The 27,504-nt window shown below is 39.1% G+C and overlaps 1 protein-coding gene across 1 annotated transcript in view; it reads right to left on the reverse strand.

The window, feature by feature from the left end:
• CDH2 (cadherin 2) overlaps positions 1 to 27,504 on the reverse strand; it is a 160,410-nt gene that overhangs the window by 36,560 nt on the left and 96,346 nt on the right. The window contains exons 3-8 of the mRNA XM_070747687.1: positions 16,451 to 16,668; positions 14,139 to 14,285; positions 11,991 to 12,146; positions 10,930 to 11,074; positions 6,384 to 6,556; positions 3,428 to 3,565 (exon numbers count right to left, since the gene is read on the reverse strand). Of these exons, the coding sequence (XP_070603788.1) occupies positions 3,428 to 3,565; positions 6,384 to 6,556; positions 10,930 to 11,074; positions 11,991 to 12,146; positions 14,139 to 14,285; positions 16,451 to 16,668 (977 nt within the window). The remainder of the gene's footprint in view (positions 1 to 3,427; positions 3,566 to 6,383; positions 6,557 to 10,929; positions 11,075 to 11,990; positions 12,147 to 14,138; positions 14,286 to 16,450; positions 16,669 to 27,504) is intronic.

Here is a 27,504-nt window from a genome sequence, read left to right on the forward strand (position 1 = left end):
TTGGAGAAAACAAAATAAAACTTTGCTACATTGCTAATTTTAAATCCGCTACAAAAATATATGCCACCAAAGAAAGACTGAATACACCAATTATCACAATTTAATAAAGAAGAAAACCTTTTATGCATGAAATACATCCAAGCATTCTATAACTTTGTAAACAACCAACAAAATTACAGACCAATCCCAGTATGTTGTGTCATCTGCAAAGTCATGGAATCAATCATAAACCAATATATTACCCTCCACCTAGAAATCAACAACCTACTCTCCAACAATTAATTTGGTTTCAGGAAAAAATATCCTGTAATCTGAAACTCCTATACTGCAAAAACATATGGACTACACAACTCGATAAAGGTAAATCAATAGACACAATTTACATAGACTTTTGTAAAGTCTCTGATACATGTGATACATGACAAACTACTTCTGAAACTAAAATCTTGTGGCATCTCTGGACTTGACATGATTGGATTGCATTTCTGTCAAACACACAACAAGTGGTTAAAATAGAGGGTTAACTATCAAATTCTGCAACTGTTAATAATGGTATCCCTCAAGGCAGGGTTCTAGGACCTACATTCTTCATACTTTATATTCATGACCTTTGTGATTACATTATAAGCAACTGTCTTCTTTTTGCTGACAATGTAAAACTATTTTAACACCACCAACAATGCTGCTACCCTTCAAAAAGGCCTTGATCATGTATCAGAATGGTCAAACAACTGGCAACTTCAAATTTCAACAAACAAATGCTCTTCTGTCTTACACATTTGCAAAGAAAATCACATTCTCTCTCTCTCTGTCTATCTCTGCAAATTATTGAACACCACAGACAATGCTACTACCCTTCAAAAAGACCTTGATTATGTATCAGAAGTTCAAAAAATTGGTCTGATAACTAGCAACTTCAAAACTCAACCAACAAATGCTCTGTCTTATTATTGGCAAATAGAATCAGAACACAACCTTGTAGATGACCCTCATTCTGTCAAAGATCCTGGGGTAATCATATCTAATGCTCTAAGTGCCAGAGCCCACTGTAACAACATTGACAAAAAGGCAGTAAAGAGTAGTCAATTTAATCTTGCTGGTTTCTTCTCTGGCAATATTACACTGCTAACTAGAGCATACAAAATATCTGCTAGACCAATTCTTGAATTCAGCTCACCTGTCTGGAACCTGCACTGCATATCAGACATTAATACAATTGAGAGTTCAAAAATATTTCGCAAGAAGACTCCTCCACTCCTCCACTTGCAACAGAATACCTTATTCCGCCAGACTTAAAATCTTGGACTTAGACAACTTAGACCAGGGGTCGACAAAGTTGTTCAGAATCTAGGAGCCAGCCAAAAAATTTAGGAGCCAGAATTTTTTTTAAGCAAACTTGGTTTTTAATTTAACAAAAAAAACATTACAAACGTTATAAACAACATTTTACTTTTAAAGATAATAAATATTATATTTTGATATTTTAGATTTTAGGCAACATTCTAGTGTTTTTCACTTTGCGTTTTGTGGCCATGAACATGCCTTGTGATTTTAGAGCTGAAGTACCAGTGGTCCACAGCCTTGGCAGGATCAAACGCCTTCACAGATGGCCCATTCATGGTGATCATAAACAAGTCACTTAAACTTTCTTCTTGCATCCTTGATCTGAATTTATTTTTGACCATGTTCATCAAACTAAATCCTCTTTCACAACATGAGGTTGAGACAGGGAGCACCACTACAATCGACAACAGGTTTCCCAGAACTGGAAATCTCTCGGTGTTGGAGAGTGCCAAATCCAGAAGCTCACACAGTTTCTTTCCTTTTCCAAGGACCTTAAACTCATACCACTCATTGAGGAGTGAGTGAATGCATTGGTCATCACTTTCAGGTGGAGATAGCTGTTTACGAAAATGATGAGCCAATGCAGTAATCTCAACCACACCGTAGTCCGGTGTGGTTGAGATTACTGGCCCGAAGGGAAGGAGCGGTTCGGGTTCCCCGCGCGGCGGAAGGAGAGGCGCCAGAAGACTGACGGGTTTCCCGGCAGGCCAGTCCGGCCGGCCACCCATGCGAGCGCTTTTCGGCGACTGTTCCGGCCCGGGAGGTCCCACAGGACGCACGCCTTAGCCGGGGTTCAGTTGCATCAGGGGGGGAGGCTTGGGCAGCGAGAAGGGCAACGGCTGAGGGGAGGCCGCGGCAGCTGCCGAGTCTCCACCTGACATCGCTTTCACCCCCTCCCCCCCGGCGCAGGCCTGGCTCCGCCGAGCCGGCTCTGCTGTACTCCCGTCGGGATCCGAGGGGAGACCGTTAGTCAGAAACCGAAACAGAGAAGAAGGAAAGGGAGACCGGGCCGGGGACGCGGGTGAGGGGGGGAGGGGGGAGGAGGGGGGAGGAGGGGTTACTGGTCGGAAGTCACCACGCACGCGGCCGGAGGAGGAATGAACAAAACCTCACGCCGGGAGGGGAGGGGCTTCCGCTTCTCTCCGAAGGCGGGTGAGCGGCCAAGATCGGAGCGTCTGTGTGCGGTGGGGGGGAGTGAAGGGGTTCGAGTAGGAGGCGGAATGGAGGCAAGGGGGGGAGGGAGAGACGCACGCAAGCGCAGGGGACGCTGGGAAAGCAGCTCGCTCCGAGGTTGATGGGCGGAGCTACGGAAGCCAAGATGTACCATTTCTGGGCGTAAACACAAGGCGGGAAAAATATACTGTATACATACAGTACAGCAGGCAACATTTTCTAGGCGCCAGACAACATTTTCTAGGCGCCACTGGCGACCAGGCGCCTGGGTTTGTCGATCCCAGACTTAGACCTATGCCATCTTCTAACTGATCTAAATATAGTTCATAAAATTATCTGCCACAATGTCCTACCTGTCAATGACTAATTCACCTTCAAACGTAACAACACACGAGCACATAATAGATACAAGCTTAGGATAAACCGCTCCAAAATCGACTGCAGAAAAATATGACTTCAGCAACAGTGATCTATGCCTGGAATTCACTACCTGACTTCTTCCCCAGCCCACAAAAACTTTAATCTTTGACTGTCTACTGTTGACCTCACCCCATCCCTAAGAGGTCTGTAAGAGGTGAGCAATAAGTACACCAGCGTCCCTGTCATACTGTCCTCATTTATCTGTATTTATTTTGTTTGTTTACACCCATACCGCTATCTTGTACATGTTTGACAAATAAATAAAATTATTCATTCAAAATTATAATCTGATAACAGTTAATGCTACCTTATTAAAGTCAGAGAAACTTACTGAATGGCTAATACAGCTTGTCTCCACTGATGTAGGGGGGATGAAAATATGGAATTGAAGTTTTCATAAGTCACAAATATATTCAATACATTTACTTTACTAAGCAAGCAAGTAAGAACTATTCACATTCTATATTCCTTTTCTTTACTGCATACTTACAATCATGGCAGTGAACTCTGGGGGATTGTCATTTATATCTGTCACTGTGATGATAGCAGTTGCTGTATTTGAAAGACCATATGTTGGATTTCCTTCCATATCTGTAGCTTGAATTATTAATGTATATTGTTGTACTTTCTAAAAAAACAAAACAAAAGCACCATCACAAATGACATCAAGAGCAGTTACAGATAAAGCCAGCATTCCAAGAGGATAACAAGTATTCAATAAAGTTTTTTTTTTCTTTTGGTGATGCAGTGACTTTATCACAATGGTCATTCCTATAAACGTCACTTAAACTGAGATTGGACTTGCACTAATCAAGAAGAATGAACAACCTAAGTTACAAAGCACTACTTTCTTGCTATTTGGTAAGTTTTAAATGGGGAGAAGTATATGTAAAAGTAGCTTTTTTAATTGCCGGCAATAATCAATTGAAGAGCACGTTTTAAAAATATATTTTTCATTTTTAAAATCACAAATGCTGTGCAAGAGTCAAAACTAAAGTAGGTTGGGTTTTTATTTGTTATTTTTTTTTAAAAAGCTCATAAGAACTAAGCATGGGAGGGCACATTCTTGGCAAGTGATTCAAAATGCCAAGGCTTTTGTGGTGAGGGGAACTGGAGGGTAACGGTGGCAACAACTTCTCCACATCACTATGGAAACCAGTGAGGCTAAGATAACAGAAACTAGTCCCTAAAAGAGAAACCCAAACTAAATTATTTCATTAATGTTACACATTAAGAACCAGATAGCTCTTCTTTGTCAACAGCACAGCTAGCTTCTTTTTGGCTTTTGTCAAAAAAGAGCCTTTGGTGGTGGGAAAGTCTGTTCTTAAAGCTCTGTTAGAATGAAGCTGAAGGGAGAGGAAGACATTCTCTTGCTTTAGGAATTAAATTATTTGAAAATACAGTGTTCCCTCGATTTTCACGGGGGATGCGTTCCGAGACCGCCTGCGAAAGTCGAATTTCCGCGAAGTAGAGATGCGGAAGTAAATACACCATTTTGGCTATGAACAGTATCACAAGTCTTCCCTTAACACTTTAAATCCCTAAATTGCAATTTTCCATTCCCTTAGTAACCCATTTAGATTATTACTCACCATGTTTATTTATTAAAGTTTATTAAAAAAAATATTTATTAAAGGCAGACGAAAGTTTGGCCATGACATATGACGTCATTGGGTGGGAAAAATCGTGGTATACGGAAAAAACCTGCAAAGTATTTTTTAATTAATATTTTTGAAAAACCGTGCTATAGACATTTCACGAAGTTCAAATCCGCAAAAATCAAGGGAACACTGTAATGCATTTTATTAATTATTTTAAATTAATTAATAGTTAATTTTATGATGTAGTTATTGTGACTTCTCAATAATATATCTAATATGAGACAATATCAGTTGTAAAAAAAATATTCTTTTCCCCAATGTTTTAAAAATAGGATTAAGCATCCTAGTACTTCTTGGCCTGATATAAAAATATTAATACATAAATTTCACAATTTTCCAAGAAGAAAATTAATAAAGATATGCCTTTTTGATGTTGTCTTATAATGTTATGGCCACGAACCGTTCATTGATATACTGTAGCTAAAAATGTTATATATTTATACAAAAAATACCATTCCTGGATTTCAACTTTTTATAATGATGCTTTTATTTATTTTATTTCTTAAAGTAACATAAAAAGTTACTTTTTTAATACAGAGAAAGTTTTACAAAATGCCCCACTGATCATCTATGTTTAAGGGAAGCAAAGTTATTTAAATAAGTATTTTAAATTTAAATTGAATATTCTATCACAGGCCAGTCAAACCTGTGGCCCTTAGGCCCGATGTGTCATGCATAGGCCATATCCACCCCAGCTCCACAAAAACAAAAAACATTGTGATCCATCACATGACACAATTGAGTTTGAGACCCATGTTCTATCATCTCCATGGTTATACTAGTTAACAGAATTGGGTACAATTCAAGATGTTGGACGTCACTTTTAAAGCCCTTCATGAGTTGGGATTGAGCTAATTGAGGGACCATGGCCTTCTATTTGTTTCTATCTGTCCAAAACAGTCCAGCAGGATGGGTATCATCCAGCTCCCATCAGTCAAATCAACTGGCAGGGATTGGGAGACATGCCTTTTAAAAAAAATCTCTGCACTTAGAACATCTTCTTTTATGGGTTAGGATGTTCCTGAACTTGTTGGTGTATCAGATCTGGCTACACGCGTGGGCATAAGTTCCCAAATTATGTGATGGACTCTAGTTCCTAGTTATGCTTACACCAACAGAATTATATGTTTTGCCATTTGTATTATTTTTTTCCTTGTATTTTAACTACTTTAATTATTTTGATTATTTATCACCCAGAATCATTGGTTTTAGATATACAAATTGATTGATGGATGGATGGATGAATGAATAAGTTCAGTAATGAGTTACAGATTTTTCTCTTCTGAATATTATTTTTTATATCTGTGGGAGGAGACAGATGAATGTTAATTATGATCTCATTTATGGAGGTTGGGGGAGATATTCCTGCTTGTTAGGGGGACATGGGTACTTTATTTTCGTATTAAGCTAGACAATGGTGGTTTCTTTAATAAAAATATATAAAAGTTATTGTTCATGATTTCTTTAGTTTTCCATGCACACAAAAAGATGGTGGAAGTGATGGACTGTATTTTGGGCAATTTGTTACACAAAACCAGTGGATGATTCTGAAATTCCAGCATATCAGTGTTCAAAAAGGATTCAAGCCCATCATATGAATTTCTTGTCTTAAGATGAAAGCCATAAAAAAAGCGAAAATTATATTAAAATATCTATATCTACATTGAGAGAGGGAGAGGAGGAAATGAAATCTCAATTATTTTTTCAATCCCCGAGAATAGATTCATAATCAGCCACTCATCTAAGACAAACAAATTTAAAATGTGTGATTCCAGTCCTTCTCACCTCTCTGTCAAGTCCAGCTGCAACTGTGATAATGTCACCTGTTTCATTGTTGATTGTAAACATATTTGGAGAAGGGGTGCTTGGGGCTTGTGATAAGATTCTGTATCTCAGCATTCCATTCAAAACATTGGGATCATCAGCATCAATAGCAGTGACAGTCATCACATAGGTGCCTAATGAAAGATCCAATAATCCCGAGTTAATAAACAAACACTTTACTTGGACCTTAGTAAGACACTGTGAAATCTCAACCTTAGTTTAGATGTTTACTTCCTCTGACAAAACACATCATATTCCTTCAAACCAAGATTTTTCCCTAAGGCCCGTAATTAATAAGGAATTGTTAGGAAAAAACTATGAGTTTATAAAATATCAAAATTTACCTACTGCTAAAGAAAAAGTAAACTATTATGTTTAAATTGTTGTTTTCTTTGACCTAGCTTATATAAAATGAGGGACAATGCCTGTTAATTCAACAACCACTGTCAAAAAAATGCTCATTTTCTAGTGACCATTTAAACTGCAGATTTTTGAAGCAGCAAAACGTGTTGGTGTGTGATGAGATATAATCTGTTCTGAAAAAAGCCATGAAAGAATATACCAATTAAAAGAGACTGTAACCCTCTAGTATACATTCAGGACAAATTTGACCATGCTCCAGGACTGAGAATTAAAGGATAGAAGGGTAAACATTTATTCAGCATAAAATTTCAAATGAAAGTCTGGCATACTGAAGGAGAAAACAAACCATCAATCTCTATAAAATCCACATAAATCACTGGATTATCTCCCATCACATTTGGAAAAAATAAATAATCTATTATTTAGTTTCTTTAAAAAATAAGAATATAGTGTATACATAAATCATAAATTATTCCACCAATTTAAGAGTTTAAAAAATCTCTTATCCAAGTCAGAAACAGACTTGTGTAATTGTACAGTTTCACTTTGGATCTACTTGTTTACAATAAACCAAAATTTTAAATCTCCTTGCTAATATAATTTCACCATCCACTCAGCATACAATTCATCTATTGAAGTTTAAAGAAAAAAAATCTGTTTGTACTGTATTTATTATTTATGTATTTATTGGATTTGTATGCCGCCCCTCTCCGAAGACTCGGGGCGGCTAACAGCAATAATAAGACAGCATATAATAATAATCCAATACTAAAAACAATTAAAAACCCATTATAATAAAAACCAAACAGACATACAGACATACCATGCATAAAATTGTAACGGCCTAGGGGGGAAGAGTATCTCCCTGTCTTTCGTAAACTACTCAAGACTCATTTATACCGCCAGGCATGGGGGAGTTGAGATAGCTCTTCCCCCTAGGCCATTGCAAGTTATGCATGGTATGTTTGTGTGTATGTTTGGTTTTATAATAGGGGTTTTTAGTTGTTTTTTATTATTGGATTGTACATGTTGTGTTTATTATTGTTGTTAGCCGCCCCAAGTCTGAGGAGAGGGGCGGCATACAAATCCAATAAATTATTATTATTATTATTATTATTATTATTATTATTATTTCAGTTTCTCCATGCCTGGCGGCAGAGGTGAGTTTTAAGTAGCTTACGAAAGGCAAGGAGGGCAGGGGCAATTCTAATCTCTGGGGGGAGTTGGCCGCCACAGAGAAGGCTCTTCCCCTGGGTCCCGCCAAGCGGCATTGTTTAGTTGATGGGACCCGGAGAAGACCCACTCTGTGGGACCTAACTGGTCGCTGGGATTCGTTCAGCAGAAGGCGGTCCTGGAGATAATCTGGTCCGGTGACATGAAGGGCTTTATAGGTATATCTCTTAGTTGTCTTTAATTCAATATTGCCTTTCAGAATATCAATTTAGGATCCAAATCCAAAATTTAAGTATTCAAACTTATGATTTTGAGTTTTTTAAATGTTGAAGTTGCTGTAATGCATTTTCTAGACAATATAACATCCAGCTATTTACAAGAAATTAACTTTAAATATATGTCTACATGTATACTCTATATCTCTCTATGCTAGAGCAATGTGTTTGTTAGATTTTTATCCAAATGTTATTCTAAAAGCTGAAGACATAAATATAATTCACTCTTTCCGCTTTTTATTCACACTGTAAGATTGATTGATCCAAAACAAAATAATTGACCCAAAGCCTCCCTGGGTATTTCCATCGAGAATATAATTTCCGCAAACCTTATCCAACTTAATCAGATTGTCTCCTGCCATTACTAAGTATACTTTTTCAAATTTAATGTGGGAGTGAATGTGCATGCATTAAAAAAGGAGAAAACATAATGGTTGAATTTAAGAGAGAGGAAAGGGAAAATGCTTTTAAACTTTCAAGAGTCTGTAACAATAGCCTGCATCAATAAAGCATAGTTCAAATCTAGTTGCCCAATTTTATCCTTCTCAGTGGGCTGATAAAACTGCATAAAACAGCAAGACAGTTCTCACATCTATGCTTTCTTTCTGCATCTCCTTCAATTGCAGAAGATCTTGTAACATAATACAGTTGAATTGCTAGTCAGGCTATTGCAAAAAGATAGAAAATCTGTTGCATTAATGGATAGAGATATATTTGCTAATACACTGGACATTAAGAATTTCTGGAATGTTACTTGATAGTTAAGACTCAGAAATACAATTATTATTTTTTTGTTCTAACTGTCTCACTAAATGATTTTAGGCCAAATGTTCTTCCCTCAGTGGCTACCCATCATCATATTTGCAGCATGATGGTATAATAATAGTATATTAAGAATCTTTTTTAATATTACAGTACGATAATAACATTGAATTACCAATGTAATGACTGTGTTATTAAGGTTTTTTCTCACACTACATGCCTTCCATTTCTCAGTCTGCTTCTTTATACTGTGAAGTATATGGAGAGGGGCGGCATACAAATCTAATAAATTATTATTATTAATTATTATTATTATTATTAATTTATTGGATTTCTATGCCGCCCCTCTCTGAGGACTCGGGGCGGCTTACAACATATAAAATATACAATACAAAATTCTTAATCCAATTAACTAATTAAAAATCTTTTTAACCCCCTCCCCCCCCAAAACCATAAAAAACAATCCATTCCATTCACTCCACATTCTCTCAACATATTCATCGGGCAGGGGGCAAAGATCTAATGGCCCCAGGCCTGGCGGTATAAGTGAGTCTTCGGACTCTTATGGAAGGCAAGGAGGGTGGGGCCGTACAAATTTCCAGGGGGAGCTGATTCCAGTGGACCAGTGCACAGAGAAGGCTCTCCCCCTGGGCCCCGCCAAATGACATTGTCTGGTTGACGGAACCTGGAGGTGGCTGACTCTGTGGGACCTGACCGGTCGCTGGGATTCATGCAGCAGAAGGCAGTCTCAGAGGTATTCTGGTCCCATGCCATGTAGGGCTTTATGAATCATAATTCACTAGTATACTACCACGATAGTGCTACCACAAGCTTTGGAGTCAAGTGTCAATCTTCTGATAATAGTAAGAAGAATAAACAACAAAAATAAAAAGTAACACCACCAAACAACATCTACCAGATCCTTGGGAAGTACTTAATATATGGTAAAAATGTGAAATCTGATTGACTATATTACCAACCATAATAACAAAAGGTCTGGAAAGCATTTGGGCACAATGAAGGAATGGATAATTCAGAACTGCAAAATGTTGCATTAAGTGGAACAGTGAATATGTTACTATTATATATTTAGCCATTCTAAATCTGAAGGATCGAACAAGCTAAAGTTTCAAATCAAGCCAGAACTACTTGGTCGACTACATATGAATATAATACTATCATGACTATTCTGAAATCATCTTTGCAACTAAGCATGGAATAGAGGCTAGTATCAATTAAATAAAATTCACAAAATTATAAAAAAGACACCAAACTAGGTAATTCTATTGGATAATGGCATACCAAACAGATATTTACAATAGAGAGAATATATAAAGTAGATCATTGGATTGTTGTCAAATTTGTGCTAAAGTAATAATTATCTCAGATAATTATGTTTATTTTTTATTGTCAATACCAGGAAACAGAATTTCGGGTCTCTGAATCAAGAGCCAGATCTGGTTTCTCCTGTGGACAAATTTGTCCTGTGTCAAATCAAGTGAACTTAATTAAGCCATTTTGAGTCAATGAAGAGGAATATTAAGAGCCAACTTCTACAAGCATTGTCTCCTCCCAATACATATGTGATTAAAACTTGTGGCCTATTCTCTTTATTGAAATGAATACAATTTGACTTCCTTAGACTGTGTAATTTAAGTTAAAAGTTTAAGTTTCTACAATATTAAATATATATCAATATTTAATATTTATTTATTTATTAATCAGATTTGTATGCCGCCCCTCTCCGCAGACTCGGGGCGGCTCACAGCAATAATAATACAATGTAAACAAATCTAATATTTAAGTTAATTTAAAAAAACCCAATTTAGAAACCAATCATATATACTAGCATACCATACATAAATTTTATAAGCCTAGGGGGCGGGAAAATGTTAATATAAAATAAATGACTAATTAAGTTTCTAATAACTTACCTGGTTTTGATCCTTCTGGGACTGATCCATTCCAAACCTGATGTAGGAATTCAGGTCTATTATCATTCATATCAATAACATTAATAACGATATCAATGGGATTTTCCACCTGATTCCCATTTACATCTACGGCATGTGCCCTTAGCTGCAAAAAATAGTTTTTAAAAATCAGAATAACCTACAACAGGTATCATCAGAAAAGGTAATTGTTGTTCTGGCAGTACATTTTTAACAGAATAAACAAATATGATTTATTTTGTCTGCTTTTGCTATCTTCTTTTGGTCATTTCAAACACTTGAAAACAGATTTAAAAAAATAATATCTGAATTACAAAAACCTCGTAATGCCTAAAGTTAACAAAAACAAGGCAAGATACTTTACCTCTGTGTGGTAAAAAAGAAAAGTTATATTGGGAGGGAGGGTGAAAAGAAGGATGGAAAAGGAGGAGCAGAAGGAGGAATTATCTGAAGGTAGAAAAAATCATTATACTAGAATGAAATAATTAAATGAGATTAATTTGTAAGATACCTCAAGAAAATACTTTTTCACCCAAAGCAAAACTTATCAGTGGAGTCTGCTGCCAGAAACTACAACAATTAGACGGCATGTTGTGCTGCTTCAGATGTCCCCCTCTTTCACTTTTCACAGTTTTTAATATTTATCAAACATGAAATGTTTTTCTAGTAATCCATTTATCCATTCATCCTCTTATCTATTTTCTCTTCTGCAATTAATTTCATCCCCAAAGGTGTTTATATTTAAATGTACTACATAATTTAAAAAAAATCTCATGATTTATTTTTTATTTTTGAAAAAACTGTCACCATTTAATACTCATATAAAGCTTTAACATTAAAATCATGTCTTCTAAATTTGTAACTGGAAATTGAAAGAAAATATAATAGTGTTTCTCATTTTGCTTCTTTTATGTAATTCATTAAATCAAATCTGAGTTGTTAAAACTAGCCAAGCAATTCCATTTACATAATTTTAAATCTAAAACTGAGAAACTAATTCTAGATAAGATCTTTGATTTTAAACTTTATTGTTAAAAACTTACATGAAAAGAAGCTATTTGTTCCCGATCTAATGGCTTTGTCACTGATAGTTGACCTGAAATGGGATTGATGATAAAGATGCCAGTTGGAGGCTGATCAGCACCTGGACCAGTAACACTGTATCGCAAGGAAAGGCTTTTATCACGATCAGATCTGATCTATATACCAAGAAGATGGTGAATTTGTTAAATAAAAAAATAGTTAGATGTACCAGTTACTTAAAATAAATCTATCAATATGCACATGCATGTACTGTATACTCTATCAAAATAGTCTTAGAAATCATTTACATTTAAAACATCAACAACAACAATAATAATGATAATAATAATGTCAATTGCAAAAGGCCGCTTTACTGGGATCGGCAAACATAATTCGCCACTACATCACGCAGTCCTAGGTGCTTGGGAAGCGCCCGACTGGTGATGAAATACGAAATCCAGCATAGTGATCTCGTTTGCTGTGTTGTACTGACATAATAATAATAAACAACACAGCAAACAAGGTCACTATGCTGGATTTCGTATTTCATCACCAGTCAGGTATTATTATTATCACCAGTTGGATGATGATTGTTATAATATTTTTATTAATTTTCCACATTTTACATAACATTTTATTTTGAGCAGATTTACAGCTTTACATTATTACATTACTTATTAAGTATTACATTAATGTTATGTTTGTACAATTTATACACCATTTACCACATTTTCTAATTCTATGTCGTTATCCCGCATTGTCTCTTTGATTTTCTACCATTAGTCCATTTGTACTATTTTCCCCAGATTTTGTAATAATTTACATTTTCTTATCTAGTAAAAGTGAGCTGTACTGGACTTCTTACTAATACAAAGGGTGGTGCCAGCACCTGCAATCTACAGAATACGTAATATATATTTATCAAGTATTATTATCACAGGAAATTCACCCATGGTAACCAACAATACTGCCTGTTCTGTTACAAAGCATGAACAACTGGAAATTGTCCTCCCACAAAGGAAACTCCATTATAATAGTTGGCAGTGCTTAACAAAGATTCTACTCCAAATGGTGTTTTCCCATGTTTTTGATGTTTGATAACCATGGCCTTACTTGATCAGTATTGTCAAAAAAGGAATCCTAATGTAATAACAAACAGTAGTGGTGATAAAAAGTCTTCTTGAGATTAACTTCTCCCAGTCTGTCTGAATTGAGCAGCCACTATGTCTCATATTCTGCCATTGATCTATTATCCCAATTTTACTTATGCTTCAAAAGAACCAGTGGCACATCAGTTGGCCATTTCTACCTCTGGACATAAGGATTTTCTCTTTTACACAACCTCAGCTTGTGTAGGATTCTCCTACCCTTTCTGATCTTCTATTTTTTAAAATATAAAAATAATATTTATTAAATTGATATACCTCCCATCTTACTATCCAAAGTAACTCATGCCGACAACCATTCAATAGAAAATATGGATTGAGTGTAAAATAAATGTGTATATCCTTACTTTAAAGACCATTTGAGGAGGAAGCCACACAAAGCTGAATGTCTGTTATCTCTATAAATATCATTTTACAAATGACATAAATGTGTGCAGATGATATAAATTTACAAAAATGATATCATTTTCAAATGACTTATATATATTAAGCAAATGAATACATAGGGCTTTGTCCTTTATTTTGAAATAATACTGTATAAAATATTATTGGTTATATGCAAAGTCCATTAAATGGACTTCATTAATCTGAAGGGTTAGTATATAACAACCTGTCTTTTACATTCTATAAGAATTCAGTATCCTTTTGATTTTTTAAAATCTGAGTAACCGTATTTATCGAATTGATAAGCCATTAATTGTATATTTGGACAAATATTTTTTTTATTTATTATTTTATTTGATATTTCTCCTCTTCTATTGACAGTACATATAATACTGAGCTTTTAATAGGATTACTTCTATAAAGGTTTCTACTGAGGAGAGAATTGCCTTGAAATAGAACAACAAAAATTCTCATGTTTGTTTTCTTTTTCCCCTTTACATATTAATAACCTGGTTTCATGTTTGATAAGAATACATGGGATATTTTTTCATCTCAGTTAGTTGATTAAAAAAATATTATTACACTCCTTCAATAATACTCTTCTGTTCTCTGTCTTACCCTAACTAATTCCTGAGGAAATGGCCCTCTGGAGTTTTCTGGCAAATTGATGGGAGGGATAACCCAATCTCTCTTCTGTCTTTGCAGATGGCCGCTGTGTTTATTTTGTTGTCTAGGAAATACAATGTCTTCCATTTTCTTTTGTTCCTGGCAATTATAGATAATGAAAATTAGTACAGATTAGATGCTTAAGATTTTTCAAATAGAAATCAGCATACAAATATTTAAATACATTTACATAACGAACCAAGATTTAAATGATATAAAATAAGGCTTCCAGAGACAATGTATAACTCCCAAATGCACAAAATGACATGACATGGAAGAAGCAAAAAATAAATAAATCTATATACCTACTTTGTCTTCTATCAGAAATCTCTAAAGTACGAATTTTAAGCAATTTATTGGATTTTAGTTCTATATATGCTTTTTATGTTCCAACTGCAGCCAAGTTAATACTGTTCCAAATTTAACAGTATGTCTTTAGTTATTTCTCATTAGTTGGAGCTACACTTCAGGTAATGTGCTACTGTACATTAAATTTAGACCTGGGTGTGCTAAAATATAATTTGAGTTTCTAAGGAAGTTTAATACATAGTAGTAAGGACTGTCTCAAATATTTATGACCCTATTAAATCCCATAGAATTAATGTTGTAATTATTTTAAACCTATGTCAGCCATGATGGATGCTGTAGATGGCCCACTTTACACAGTAGGTATTAATCTCTGCAGGGTGTCAACAATTCTTCTCTGCATCTGTAAGCATTCTGGCTTTTGCTTCTTGATGCTGGCAGATTGCTAGCTTGCTTATGCATATGGTGAAAACAAAGAAAGACATATTTCTTCAATCCTTTAAAACAATAATGTGTCTTTTCAGTTAAATGTGGAATATAAAAAATAATGGTTTCTTTTTACATTATGGAAGCCAGATGTTTTCAACAACTATAAATAAGTAATACTAACTACCTCACATAAGGCAATTTAATAGGGAAAACATTTTGGAGACTTGCAGCACTAAGGTAATTTACCAATAAATAAATACAAATATATTTTATTTGTTTAAAACACGGATATGTTGACCTTTAAACAAAGCTTTAGTGAGCGTACTCAGGACCAGGTTATGAATTAAGAGTCCTAGAAAAAATACTATGTGTGTGTATGTGCAAGCTGGTAATGCTGTTAATGAGCTAGAAATGCAGAGTAACAAATTAAGTTTATACTGGCCCACCGAACCAAATGCATTCAATCAACCAAGTAGCTTGCTTGGCCTGCCAAGAACTTTACAGTATCTCTCCACCAATTTATACAGTCTCTAAAAAGATGAAATTGCAGACAACTTACCAAGCCCTACTAAATATACACCAATAGGGCTTGCTTATGTTCTGGCTATGCAGTTAAAACATGCTGGAAATGATATCCTAGCTCTGTGACTGCATAAATATGATTACAGGTTTAGAGAGTCACAGTCCAGAAAACACCAATACAAATTCCACCTCTCTGGAAAAAGCAAGATTACCAGCATGAAGTTTTCATTATTATAAGCCTTTGCCCCATGTTCAGAAGCCATCTATTGATTATTTAAATGTAAATTCATCCTCTGTTCCATGTTGGGATTTTAATACAAATCAATTTCATGGAATGAATCAAACCCATGTTTTTTTTCCTGATATTTTCAATCTTATGCCTATAATTGTTAATTTTATTGTGTACATATGTATTGACATAAATTGTCAAGTATATTTTTTAGAAGAACAAGTGCATTATTCAATGCTTACTGGCAGCAAGGCTGAACAAAATTTCTTTCTAGCTTGGCTGAGAGCACTTTACACAAGAGGGAACTCCTTTCTCTAAAGTGGCAGTGGAGTCATGAATAATTTACACACATGCACACCCCAACATTTTATTACTGAGACACAAAGCAAAGCCAATGCTTTCTGCCAGAATTGCTTTTCCTGCCACGTTTGTAAATCTGAAGTTCCAATGGTATAAACTTGACTGATGGGCCTGAAAAGCAAATTGTTTATTTATTTATTTTTGGTTAGATTGAATTGCTTGAATAACTATTGAGTGCTTTCTAGGGATTTAGAATTTAGAAGACACATTGCAATTCAAATTTCTACCTTATAAAAATATACTCCTGTATTGACACAAATTTTAAACAACTTCTGTATTTTCAATGAAATGGGATGATGGAAAAAATATTTTGAAAATTAATAATATTTAACACATAAAATTAAGTAAGAATCCCCCCCCCCATTGATAAATTAAGAACCCCTTTCTTTGTCATATACATTTCTAAAAGACATTTTACCTTTATGGAATCCGTTGGATCAAGACCTAGTTTTATGATCATTTGCCACTGTTCTTTTGTGTCTTTGTCACTGGCATACAGTAAAAATTCAGTGGGTTCTGGAGAAAGCTGAAAACTCCTAGCGGCATATACCACACCATCTTCACTAATTCTGAAATCTGCTGGTGCGCTGCTTTCAAAATGGACTTTTCTGCTTGCTTCACAGCTTCTAAATCTTACTGCAAATACATAAGACACAACAGTTATAATGAAAAAGGTTTAAAAATCCTGATATTCTGAATAAATTGTTGCAGATAAGTCAACACTAATGTTGATTAATTTTAAGTAAGTTGATGAATCAATAGCTAACTAAAAACAAAGCACGATTTTTAATTAAGATCTCTCACTGATTTTTTTATGCAAGTCCTGATACATTAAGGTTAGTTTTTAATAGTATATTTTTTTATTTGTTTCATAATCAAACAAAGCATTATATAACAACTGTTTTATCACTACAGTAGTCCCTCGCTATACTGCGCTTCACCTACTGCGGCTTCACTTCATCACGGGTTTCTGAGGAAGTCGATCGGCAGATTTAAACAGCCCGCCGAACTCGATCGGCAGGTTTTTTTTTAAAAAAAAAAAACCTAAAATTGTAAATACTGTATTTAAATACTGTATCTAAAATAAATACTGTGTGGGAAGGGTTTATAAACCCTTAAAACAATGAAAACTTACCTAACAATTATAATATAAATACTTTCCCCATCGCGGATTTCACCTATTGCGGCCAGGTCTGGAACGTAACACCAGCGATAGGTGAGGGACTACTGTACTTTTATTATACAATTTTTTTCTCCAAGTATTTCTGAAACAATTGCTTTCTACCTTTTCTGTTCTAGAATATGGAAGTTTGAGGTTTGGTATCGTTTGGACTGTTAACTTGCAAATCCCAGATTACAACAATGCAAAATATAAGAATACTTTAAACAATATGTAGTAGCTTTTGGGTATTACTAGTTGTAAATAATATTGCTGATTTGTTTCTCAATTTGAAGAATTTGTCCCTCAACTAATATTATATTTTAATTCAAAAATTCACCTTAACATTATTCAGTATATTCTGAGAAAAGCAGACCTACATCTATAGTACCTTACATGACTTCTTATGAGCAACCAGCTGTACAACATAGTGGTCAAAGCAACAATCCTATAAATGAACAAGAATGATCACAAGATATAAAAAGCTTGAAGTACAGAATATATAAATTGCATGTCTCTGGAGATTCTCAGTCATCTAGGTGACAGTTGTCCCAAAGATGCTTTTTCAAGAGGCAACTCTATTTTCTGTTTTTTCTTTGAAGATGTTTTGCTTCTCATCCCAGAAGATTCTTCAGCTTTTTGAATCATATATTTATAATCCTGTTTATAATTAAATGTTATTTTATACACGCTTGACAAAATAAATACATAGAATAAAATCTCAATATGCTTAATTATCTAATGGGAAGCTAATATCTTCATTATTGATATTCTTTCTTGAGATAACTAGGTGCTATAAAATTCAAGCACCTTACTGAATGAAAATTTACAAAACTGACAGTGTCCTTGAAAAATCATTCTATACAAGTAGTCATATTAAAATATTTTTGTGTGTTTAGGCTTGTTCATTCATAGATGGATGGATACAATATATTTGTTTAGGTAGTTTTAGGCCACTGCTAAACAGTTTGTAAAGAAGAACTTGGATCAGTTAACAAACTAACTTTCTGCTTTCAAGACAAAAAATCATTTAAATTATTATTATTATCGGTTATATTTTATATTAACAAATCCCCTTGTAGAAAGTCATTATTAATGCAGTTATTTTCCTAAACCAATGAAAGAGATGACACATTATTCACATTATTGTGATGTTTGTCTTTAGCTGCACTGCAATTTAAATGCATTACTCAGAAAGCAATATAAACAATTTTTCACAGTGAGAAATAAAAATGCTTATAAAGAATACCCAAATACGGTAAATCATAAAATGTAAGCCAATATAATTCAAACTTTTTTTGTATTTTTGGTGTGTGCACATGGAACCAGGTCTTTTGTATCTTTTGGGAGTCCATCATAACTTCAAATAGTTACTGAGTGATCAACCATTAAAAAAGGACTACCTGAATAGAGCCATTATCAAGCTTGGGAATAGTACTGAAGGGAAAATCAAGGGATTGAAATAGCATTGTTCTCTACCCTCTTCATTTTTTCTCCAGTGGCCTTAAAACTTTCTGGCAATTAAAGATATTCCTCTTTCATTGTTGGTCTTTTATTTATCTGCTCTTTAAAAGGGAAATGCCCCTTCAGAGATAGAAAAGATAAAACTTAGTTTTCTAATTACAGGGAGGCAAGGGATCAAGCTACATGAAATATTTTAGGTAGAAAGTTCTATGTATGAGTTGTGTGAACAAGAATTCAATATATACCCCGGATACATATAAAACAAATTATTCAATTAGTGAAAAATAACATGTTGAGTGATGTTTCGATAGGATATTTTTACAAGTTTCACCATGAACATATGTAATATGAACATGAACCATACTAACAGACCATGAATACAGTATATGCTATTTAAAAAAATAGTTAATTATAAGTCAGGATTAATCGTTTTCACCTTGCAAGACCACAATTCTGAGGCTTATTCTGATTCCTTTCCCTTATATGAAAACCATAATAGAAAGTGAACTAATAATGGAGAAAAATACAGGGATACCTTGTCTTATGAACTTAATTGGTTCTGGGAGGAAGTTTGTAAGGCGAAAAGTTCGTAAGACGAAACAATGTTTTCCATAGGAAACAATATAAAATGGATTAATGCGTGGAAGGAAAACACCCCCCCCCCCCGCAAAAACTGCACTCCGCTGGGTGCCACTGCTTGGCTGTCACCTTTTGAAACAGCTGGGCGCTTCTCGGCGTTCTCCCGAACCCGAAAAGTTCGGCAAAAGTTTGGGTTTGGGAGGCCGCTGAGAATTGCCACTGCCCGGCTGTCACCTTTTGAAACAGCCAGGGGGCTTCTCGGCGTTCCTCCAACGCCGAACCCGGAAGTTCAGCAAAAGTTCAGGTTCGGCATTCGGATTCGTAAGGCCGCTGAGAAGCGCCACCGCCCAGCTGTCACCTTTGCAGAAGAGCCACGGAGCTGTCGGCTGGTCGGGAGGCTCAATCGGAGGTGGGGAATGCCAATAGGGAATTCCATGGGTGGAGCTTTGACGTCACGAAGACGTCCTTCCTGTAGTCCACGTTTCGGCCGGCCAGGAAGGACTTCTCCGTTACGTCAAAGCTCCGCCCATGGAATTCCCTATTGGGATTCCCCACCTCCATTTGAGCCTCCTGATCGGCCGACAGCTCCGCACCCTTCTGCAAAGGTGACAGCCAGGCGGCAGTGCTTCTCTGCGGCCTCCCAAATCCGAACTTTTGCCGAATTTCTGGATTTGGCATTCGGGAGAACGCTGAGAAGCCCCCCGGCTGTTTCAAAAGGTGACAGCCGGGCGGCGGCTCTTCTCGGCATCCTTACGAACCCGAATGCCGAACCTGAACTTTGCCGAACTTACGGGTTCGGCATTCACAGCGGCGAAAAAAGTTCGTAAGAAGAGGCACAAAAATCCCGAACCCCAGGTTTGTATGTCGAAAGGTTCGTAAGACGAGGGGTTTGTATCACGAGGTACTACTGTACTTATTCAATTATGTCCGAATGTCCTTGGGTTAGAGCATGATACCATGGTCTTTTGAGACTGAAAGATGCCAGTGCAAATTATATTAGGCAATGATGATGAATCTTTTTTGGTTTGTGTGTCAAAAGGGTGTGTGGGAGTGTGGTAGAAGCTTCCTGAAACTCTGGAGTACAAAAAACAGCCCCAACGGACAAACCGGAAGTTCAGAAAACGCACTTCCTGTTTGCCCATTGTGCTGCTTTTTGCACTCCAGTGGGTTCAAGGAAGCTTCCTAAAGCCTTGGAGTGCAAAAAAACAGCATAACAGGAAAACCGGAAGTGCATTTTCTGAGTTTCCAGATTGTCTGTTGGGCTGCTTTTCTGCACTCCGGAGCTTCAAGAAGCATCCCTGAACCCTCAACTGAAAGAAACAGCACAATGGCCAAAACAGAAGTCCATTTTCTGAACTTCTGCTGGGCGTTTTTTTGCACTACGGGGCTTCAGGGAAACTTTCCTGAATCATCCAGAGGGCGAAACGGCCTTCTCCAAGGGTGAAAATCAGCTGGCCAGCATTCGCATGCGTGCTGGAGCTGACATAGGGCAATATCTCACATACCCTCCAATATGGCACTGTAGGCCACCTGTGGCACATGTGCCATAGGTTCGCCATAACGGATATAAGGTTATAGGTAGTCCTCAATTTATGGTCATATTTGAGATTGGAATTGTGGATGCTAAGGAATGCAATTATTAACCTAATTATTACGTGACCAGATCATAGGGGTGGTACAATGGTCATAACTTTGAGGAGAGATTGTAAATCACTTTTTCAAAGACTGTCATAACTTTGAATGGTCAATAAATGAATGGATTAATTCAAAGACTATCTATATTTATTAAATCTGATGTGCAACAACAAACCAAGAGCAAAGTGTGAAGTATGCAATCTCATTTAAGTTGAAGAAACAAACTATGTACATAGATTTCTTTCTTTTTTTACAATTTATTTTATTTCACAACAGCCAAATGGATTATTTTAACAAAGTTTTTGGTGAATAGGCGTTGATTGCTTACCTGAACGCCTCTTCTCGTACGGTGAGCGGGTACAGCAGTCACATGGGTTGCTCATGTCCAATCCGGTGGAACTGAGCCTAGTGTTAAAAAAGCTTGCTGGATCCGCCCCTTCCCCAGAATTCGCGAATCCATAGACTAGGCTCAGCTGTGAAGCTCTGTAGTGTTCAACTCTCATTGTTAGAGGAAGAAAGGTTATAGGAAGGTAAAGAAGACACATACAAGGGCGGGAAGTGACTGCTGTACCCGCTCACCGTACGAGAAGAGGCGTTCAGGTAAGCAATCAACGCCTATTCTCCGTACTGAAGGAGCGGGTCCAGCAGTCACATGGGACATACCCAATAGATGGTCCCTAGGGTGGGATTAGATTGCTATCGTGTGAGATAACGGATTGGAGTACCCTTCTGCCGAAGGCAGCGTCCGCTGAAGCGTAAGAGTCAATCTTGTAGTGCCTGATGAAGGAATTTGGCGAGGCCCAAGTGGCTGCTTTGCAGACCTCCTCCAACGGGGCTTGAGTCGCCCAAGCGGCCGAGGTGGCTGCGCTCCTGGTGGAATGCGCTGTGATGTTCCTTGGAACTGAGAGGGAGGCCGACTCGTAGGCCTTAGATATAGTCCCTCTGATCCAACGGCCTATTACTGTTGAAGACACTTTGGCACCCATGACTCTGGGGTGATAGGCTATAAAAAGTGCTTCTGACCTCCGAAAGGGTCCTGTGCGTTGGATATAGATTCTCAGCGCTCTAATGAGATCCAGGGTGTGCCATCTAATTGCCAAGGGATGGTCTCGTTGGAGGCAGAAGGAAGGTAGGACAATATCCTGAGTTCTGTGGAACATGGAACTGACCTTGGGTAAGAAGGTGGGGTCCAGTCGCAAGACTACCTTGTCCTGATGAAATTGACAAAGGTCCTGCCTGATTGAGAGGGCAGCCAGCTCCGAAATGCGTCGGGCAGAGGTAATAGCCACCAGGAATGCTACTTTAAAGGATAGGTACCTGAGGGACGCCGATTTTAGGGGTTCGTATGGTGCCTGCGTGAGGGAATGGAGAACCCGTGGCAAATCCCAGGAAGGATACCTGTGGACCTTGGAAGGTCTGAGGTTGGCTATGCCCTTGAGGAATTCCTGAACTTCTGGAAAGGAGCGGAGAGGCTGTCTGCGGGGCCCCGCTAGGACAGAGGAAATGGCCGCCTGATGACGCCGGAGGGTGCTGGTGGAAAGTCCCTGATGGAAACCTTGCATAAGGAAGGAAATGATTCTGTGTATGGGGATGCACAGGGGAGAGAGGCCTTCCTGTAGACACCACTGGTGAAACTTGGACCACGTGTGGTCGTAGATTCGATTGGTCGAACCCCTTCTGGCCTTTAAAATGACCTCCACTGTATCGGGGTCGTGGCCACGCAGTTCTAAGTCTCTCCTGATAACAGCCAGGCGGTGAGGTGGAACCACTCCGGGTCTGGATGGAATGAGGCCCCCTGCCGCAGCATATCCCCCGAAGCGGGGAGTCGCCAAGGGTCCTGGACGGACAACTGTTGGAGATCCGCGAACCAGGGCCGGCGGGGCCAATGAGGGGCGATTAAGATTACTCGGGCCCTCTCGGTGAGGACCTTGTGAATCACGTCCGGGAGAATTGGAATTGGAGGGAATGCGTAAAGTAGGCCTGGAGGCCATGGGCTCCGGAGGGCATTGATTGCTTCCGCTCCCGGGGATGGAAATCTGGAAAAAAAGCGAGGGAGTTGGGCGTTCGCATTGGTCGCGAAGAGATCCAGAACTGGTAGGCCGAATCTGAGGCTGATTTGATGGAACAGGTCTTGATGGAGGTTCCACTCTCCTGGGTCTATCGTTGCTCGAGATAGCCAATCCGCCTGGACGTTGAGGCTCCCCGAGATGTGGTCGGCTAGGAGCGACCGAAGATGTTTTTCCGCCCAAAGGCCTAACTTGAGGGCCTCCCTCATGAGGGCCTTGGATCTCGTGCCCCCCTGTCTGCAGATATGGCTTTTTGTGGCAATGTTGTCGGTGAGAATGAGAACGTGCCGGTTGGGAATGCGAGGAGAGAAATGCTTCAGAGCCAAGGAAACGGCTCTTAACTCTAGCCAATTGATTGGCTTGGAAGCTTCCTCCGGGGACCACGTGCCCTGGGCTATCATCCCCTGGGCGAGGGCGCCCCATCCCGATAGACTGGCATCTGTGGTGATGACAAATTGATCCGGGCACCTGAACGGGGATCCTTTGTCCATGGCCGGAGACTTCCACCACTTGAAGGATCTGCAAACAATTGGTGGGATGACAATGCGACGACTTGAGTTGCTGTGCCCCGATCTCTGAAAGGGTAATAGGAGCCACTGTAGTTCCCTAGCATGAAGGCGAGCCCAGGGAATGATGCCTATGCATGACACCATCTTCCCCAAAAGGGAAGACAGGGTTACTATGGATACTGAAGGTTGAGATAAAATGCAAGAAATTAACTCCCCTATACTGAATTTTCTCTCAGGAGAGAGAAAGACCTGGGAGGATTCTGAATTAATAATGGATCCCAGGTGTAAGATGGATGTGGAAGGTTGGAGATGACTTTTGTCAAAGTTGATGGAAAATCCATGGTCCTGAAGAACTGACATGGTGACAGAAAGGTCTGTTTTCACTTTCTCTAGGGAGTTCCCATGAATCAAAATATCATCAAGATAACATAAAATGTGAATGGGAGACGCCCGGATATAGGCCGCCAGGGACCCCAAGAGCTTTGTAAAGACCCGAGGGGCCGAGGAAAGGCCAAATGGCATCGCCCTATACTGGAAATGCCTGCCCTGAAAGGAGAAACGTAAAAATTTTCTGTGGCATTTGGCTATAGGAATGTGGAGGTAGGCCTCAGTGAGGTCTAAAGAGACCATGAAATCTCCCGGGTGGATGGCGGCCAAAATGGATGATAAGGAGTGCATTTTAAACTTCCTATATTTGATGAATAGGTTCAGCTTCTTTAAATCCAAAATAGCTCTCCAACCTCCGGAGGATTTTGGAACCATAAATAGGATGGAATAAAAACCTAGACCCCTCTGCCCGGGGGGAACCGGTTGAATGGCTCTGATGGACAATAAGTGGGAAATGGCCTCCTCCATACAGTTACAATCTGAGGAGGACCTGGGAGAAGGGCAGGAAATAAAACGTTTCGGGGGGGGGAGAAATAAATTCTAAAAGAAGGCCTGTTTGAACAGTGTCAATGACCCAGGGGTCCTTGGAGGTGAGATGCCAATTAGAGGCGAAATGGGCTAGGCGACCACCTATGGGAATCGAGGGAGAACTACCATCTAGGTTTTTTTGAAGCCCTGTTAGAGGACGCTCCCCTTTGGAAGCGAAAACCTCTGCCCCTGGAGTTCCTACCTTGGGAACGAAAGCGGGGGGAATACTGACCTGGAGATCTCTGATAGGAAGCCGCTTGATCTTGCTGACGCCCTGGGCGACGAAAGGACTGCGTTTTGGTAGCCTTTTTGGTGGTTGGACCCAATACTTTCTTCTTGTCCGTGGTTTCCGTGAGGAGTGGATCCAGAAGATCCCCGAAAAGAAGGTCGCGCTTTAAGGGTCCCAGAGATAACTGCCACTTCTGGCGTACTCCTGCTTGCCAAGGGCGAAGCCATAGGAGTCTTCTTGCCGTTGTAGAAGCTGCAATAGACTTAGCAGAAAATCTAGTAGATTGTAAAGTGGCATCAGCCACGTACTGAGCAGCTGCAAAGACCTTGTTGAAGTCTTGTTGACCTCTCAAGTCATCTGGAGGAATATGCTGTTGAAGTTGGCGAAGCCACAGAAGCATGGCTCTGGAGAAAAAGGAAGCCGCTGCAGAACTTTTAATGGCCCAGGAATCTGCGGTGAATCCTCTTTTGAGCATTTGTTCAATCCGCTTGTCCTCTGGGCGGAGGACTTCCTCTGCTTCGCCTGGCACAGCAGCCGCCGAGTGAAGGATCTTGACAGGTTCATCCGGTTTAGGAAAGGATAGGAGCTCCTCATAGGAAGAGGAGAGTTTGTACAATTTTTTGTCCTTGGTTGAGGGATTAAGCCCAGAGGCTGGGAAATCCCACTGCTTAAGTAAGGCATCTTTAAACAATTTAGGCATAGGAATTACCTCGTTATCCTCCTGTTCCTCTGTGAAGTAAGGTAAATTCTCCTCCGGGGGATTAGTGGATGTGGAGGCCTGTTTCTCCTGGGCCGCCAATCCCATAGAAATTCTAGCTTTGAGGAGGAGAGATTTGAACAATTGAGAAGGAAAAATAGTAATTGGAGAAGGAACCTTTATTTGGGATTCCTCATCATCTGAGAGGCCTTGAAAGGGATCCTCATCCTCCTCCATATCGTCATATTCGTCCTGAGAGGAATCTGATTCATCCTGAATAGGAGCTCTAACCGCTGGGGAAGAACCCAAGGGGCGGGAGGGACGAGGAGGTGGAGGAGGTAAGGGAAGCGCATTGATGGTAGAGAATTTAGCATCAATGGCCTTGGATAACACAGAAAAAATAGATTGGAATTCAGGAGGTAAACTAGAAATATCAGCAGGAATGGCAGAAGAATCCCTGAAGGCCTGGGAGGATCCTGGCTGGGGGGAATCTTCAATAATATCTGGTTCCTCTGGACCTATTCCCCATAGGTTAGGTTGGGGTCTGTCTAGGTTTGGCTCATCCAGAGATAACACAGGGACCCCAGAAGGAGGCAGATTAGAAGCCTCTGGGGGGTCTTGACTACTGAGTACTTGGGCCTGTACTTTCAAACGCTTTGCTGATTTGTCATGGATTCTTTGTAGGGCTAGGTCCCTTCTCTTCTCAGCCCTGGTGACCTTGGTCGAGGGGCGGGCCCCTGAAGAAGAGGAGGTCGAGGCCTGGGGGATACTGGTAATCTCATCGCCTGTAGGCCTGGCCTCTCTGGGACCTTGAGTGGTGCCTCTCTTGGGAAAAGTAGCCATAGTCTGACAATTAACAGAAGACAAGGCTGAGCCAAATAACTGAATAATTAGGGAGAAGAATTTCAAAGACTTCCCAAGAGGAATGGATCCTGCTCCGAGGCCTCGGAGCTGCTGAGACTTGAGGGCAATCTGGGCAAACCCAGAGTTCGTGTCCCCAAATACAGCGTGGCCAGCCTCCCTAAACTTTAATTAAAGTAACCAAGGCACTCTGGTTGGAGGCTTAGCCGGTGGAGAATTAAGCCTGAGCGTCCCAAAGCCCACTCCGGGATCCAAGCGGTGGACTGAGGCCTACGCGGCTGGCAGAAGGCCAACACGAGAGGCCTAAATTTAAAAAGGGCGCGAAGGCCTTCGCGCCGAAAAATCGCTCCGTAATAGACTTCTTAAAGGGGAAGCGATCGACTAAGTCCAGGAGACTAGAAAGAAGCGTCTCACTCCGCAGGAGGTATTTCTTAAGCCCTTTAACAATAATACTATAATGAATCAATGAAGCAATACTTGCACCAAGACCTCCAGGCCAAAGGATTAAAGGAATCCACAAGCGGCAGCGGGGATCGTAAACGGCAAAACAGCCGGGGGAAAACGAAACCGCAACTTCTCCCAAGGAAAAAAACCGAGCCACAAACGGCTGGCGCTATTAGTGCAAGTAAACAAATAAAGATAAACAATTCTTACTACTTTTGAAGGAAAGATCGAAGGGAAGGTGTTAGAATGTTGAACGAGCCATCACAATACAACCGCAGGATATGCGAACTGAGCGAATTCTGGGGAAGGGGCGGATCCAGCAAGCTTTTTTAACACTAGGCTCAGTTCCACCGGATTGGACATGAGCAACCCATGTGACTGCTGGACCCGCTCCTTCAGTACGGAGAAGTTGATGTCCTTCACTTTTGAAGCAAAATTTATTTTTGTAGCCATCCCTAAAATACAAATAAATATAAATATAAACCACATAATTTAAGTCATTGTTTAAAAAATGTGCTATAACTGTGTGAAAGTTTTCATGATAATTCAGAAATTAGCTCAATTCTATTGGGATTTTTTTCAGGTAGGTAAGCACATAAAATACAGGATGAAATTAACTTTATTTAATATCTTCCTAATGTGATGGGACTGCAACTCTTAAAATTACTAGGCAGACTATTTTAATACCCTGGTAGATAGTACTTCAATAGTGGCTAACTGTAGCAATACATTTGGAAGATATCTGAACAATAACAAGGAGCCGGGGTGGCGCAGCAGGTAGAGTGCTGTACTGCAAGCCAATGAAGCTGACTGTAGATCTGAAGGTCAACTGTTCAAATCTCATCACCGGCTCAAGGTTGACTCAGCTTTATATCCTTCCGAGGTGGGTAAAATGAGGACCTGGATTTGTGGGG

The sequence above is a fragment of the Erythrolamprus reginae genome, chromosome 3 (assembly GCF_031021105.1).
Source record: "Erythrolamprus reginae isolate rEryReg1 chromosome 3, rEryReg1.hap1, whole genome shotgun sequence".
Classification (NCBI taxonomy): Eukaryota; Metazoa; Chordata; class Lepidosauria; order Squamata; family Dipsadidae; genus Erythrolamprus; species Erythrolamprus reginae.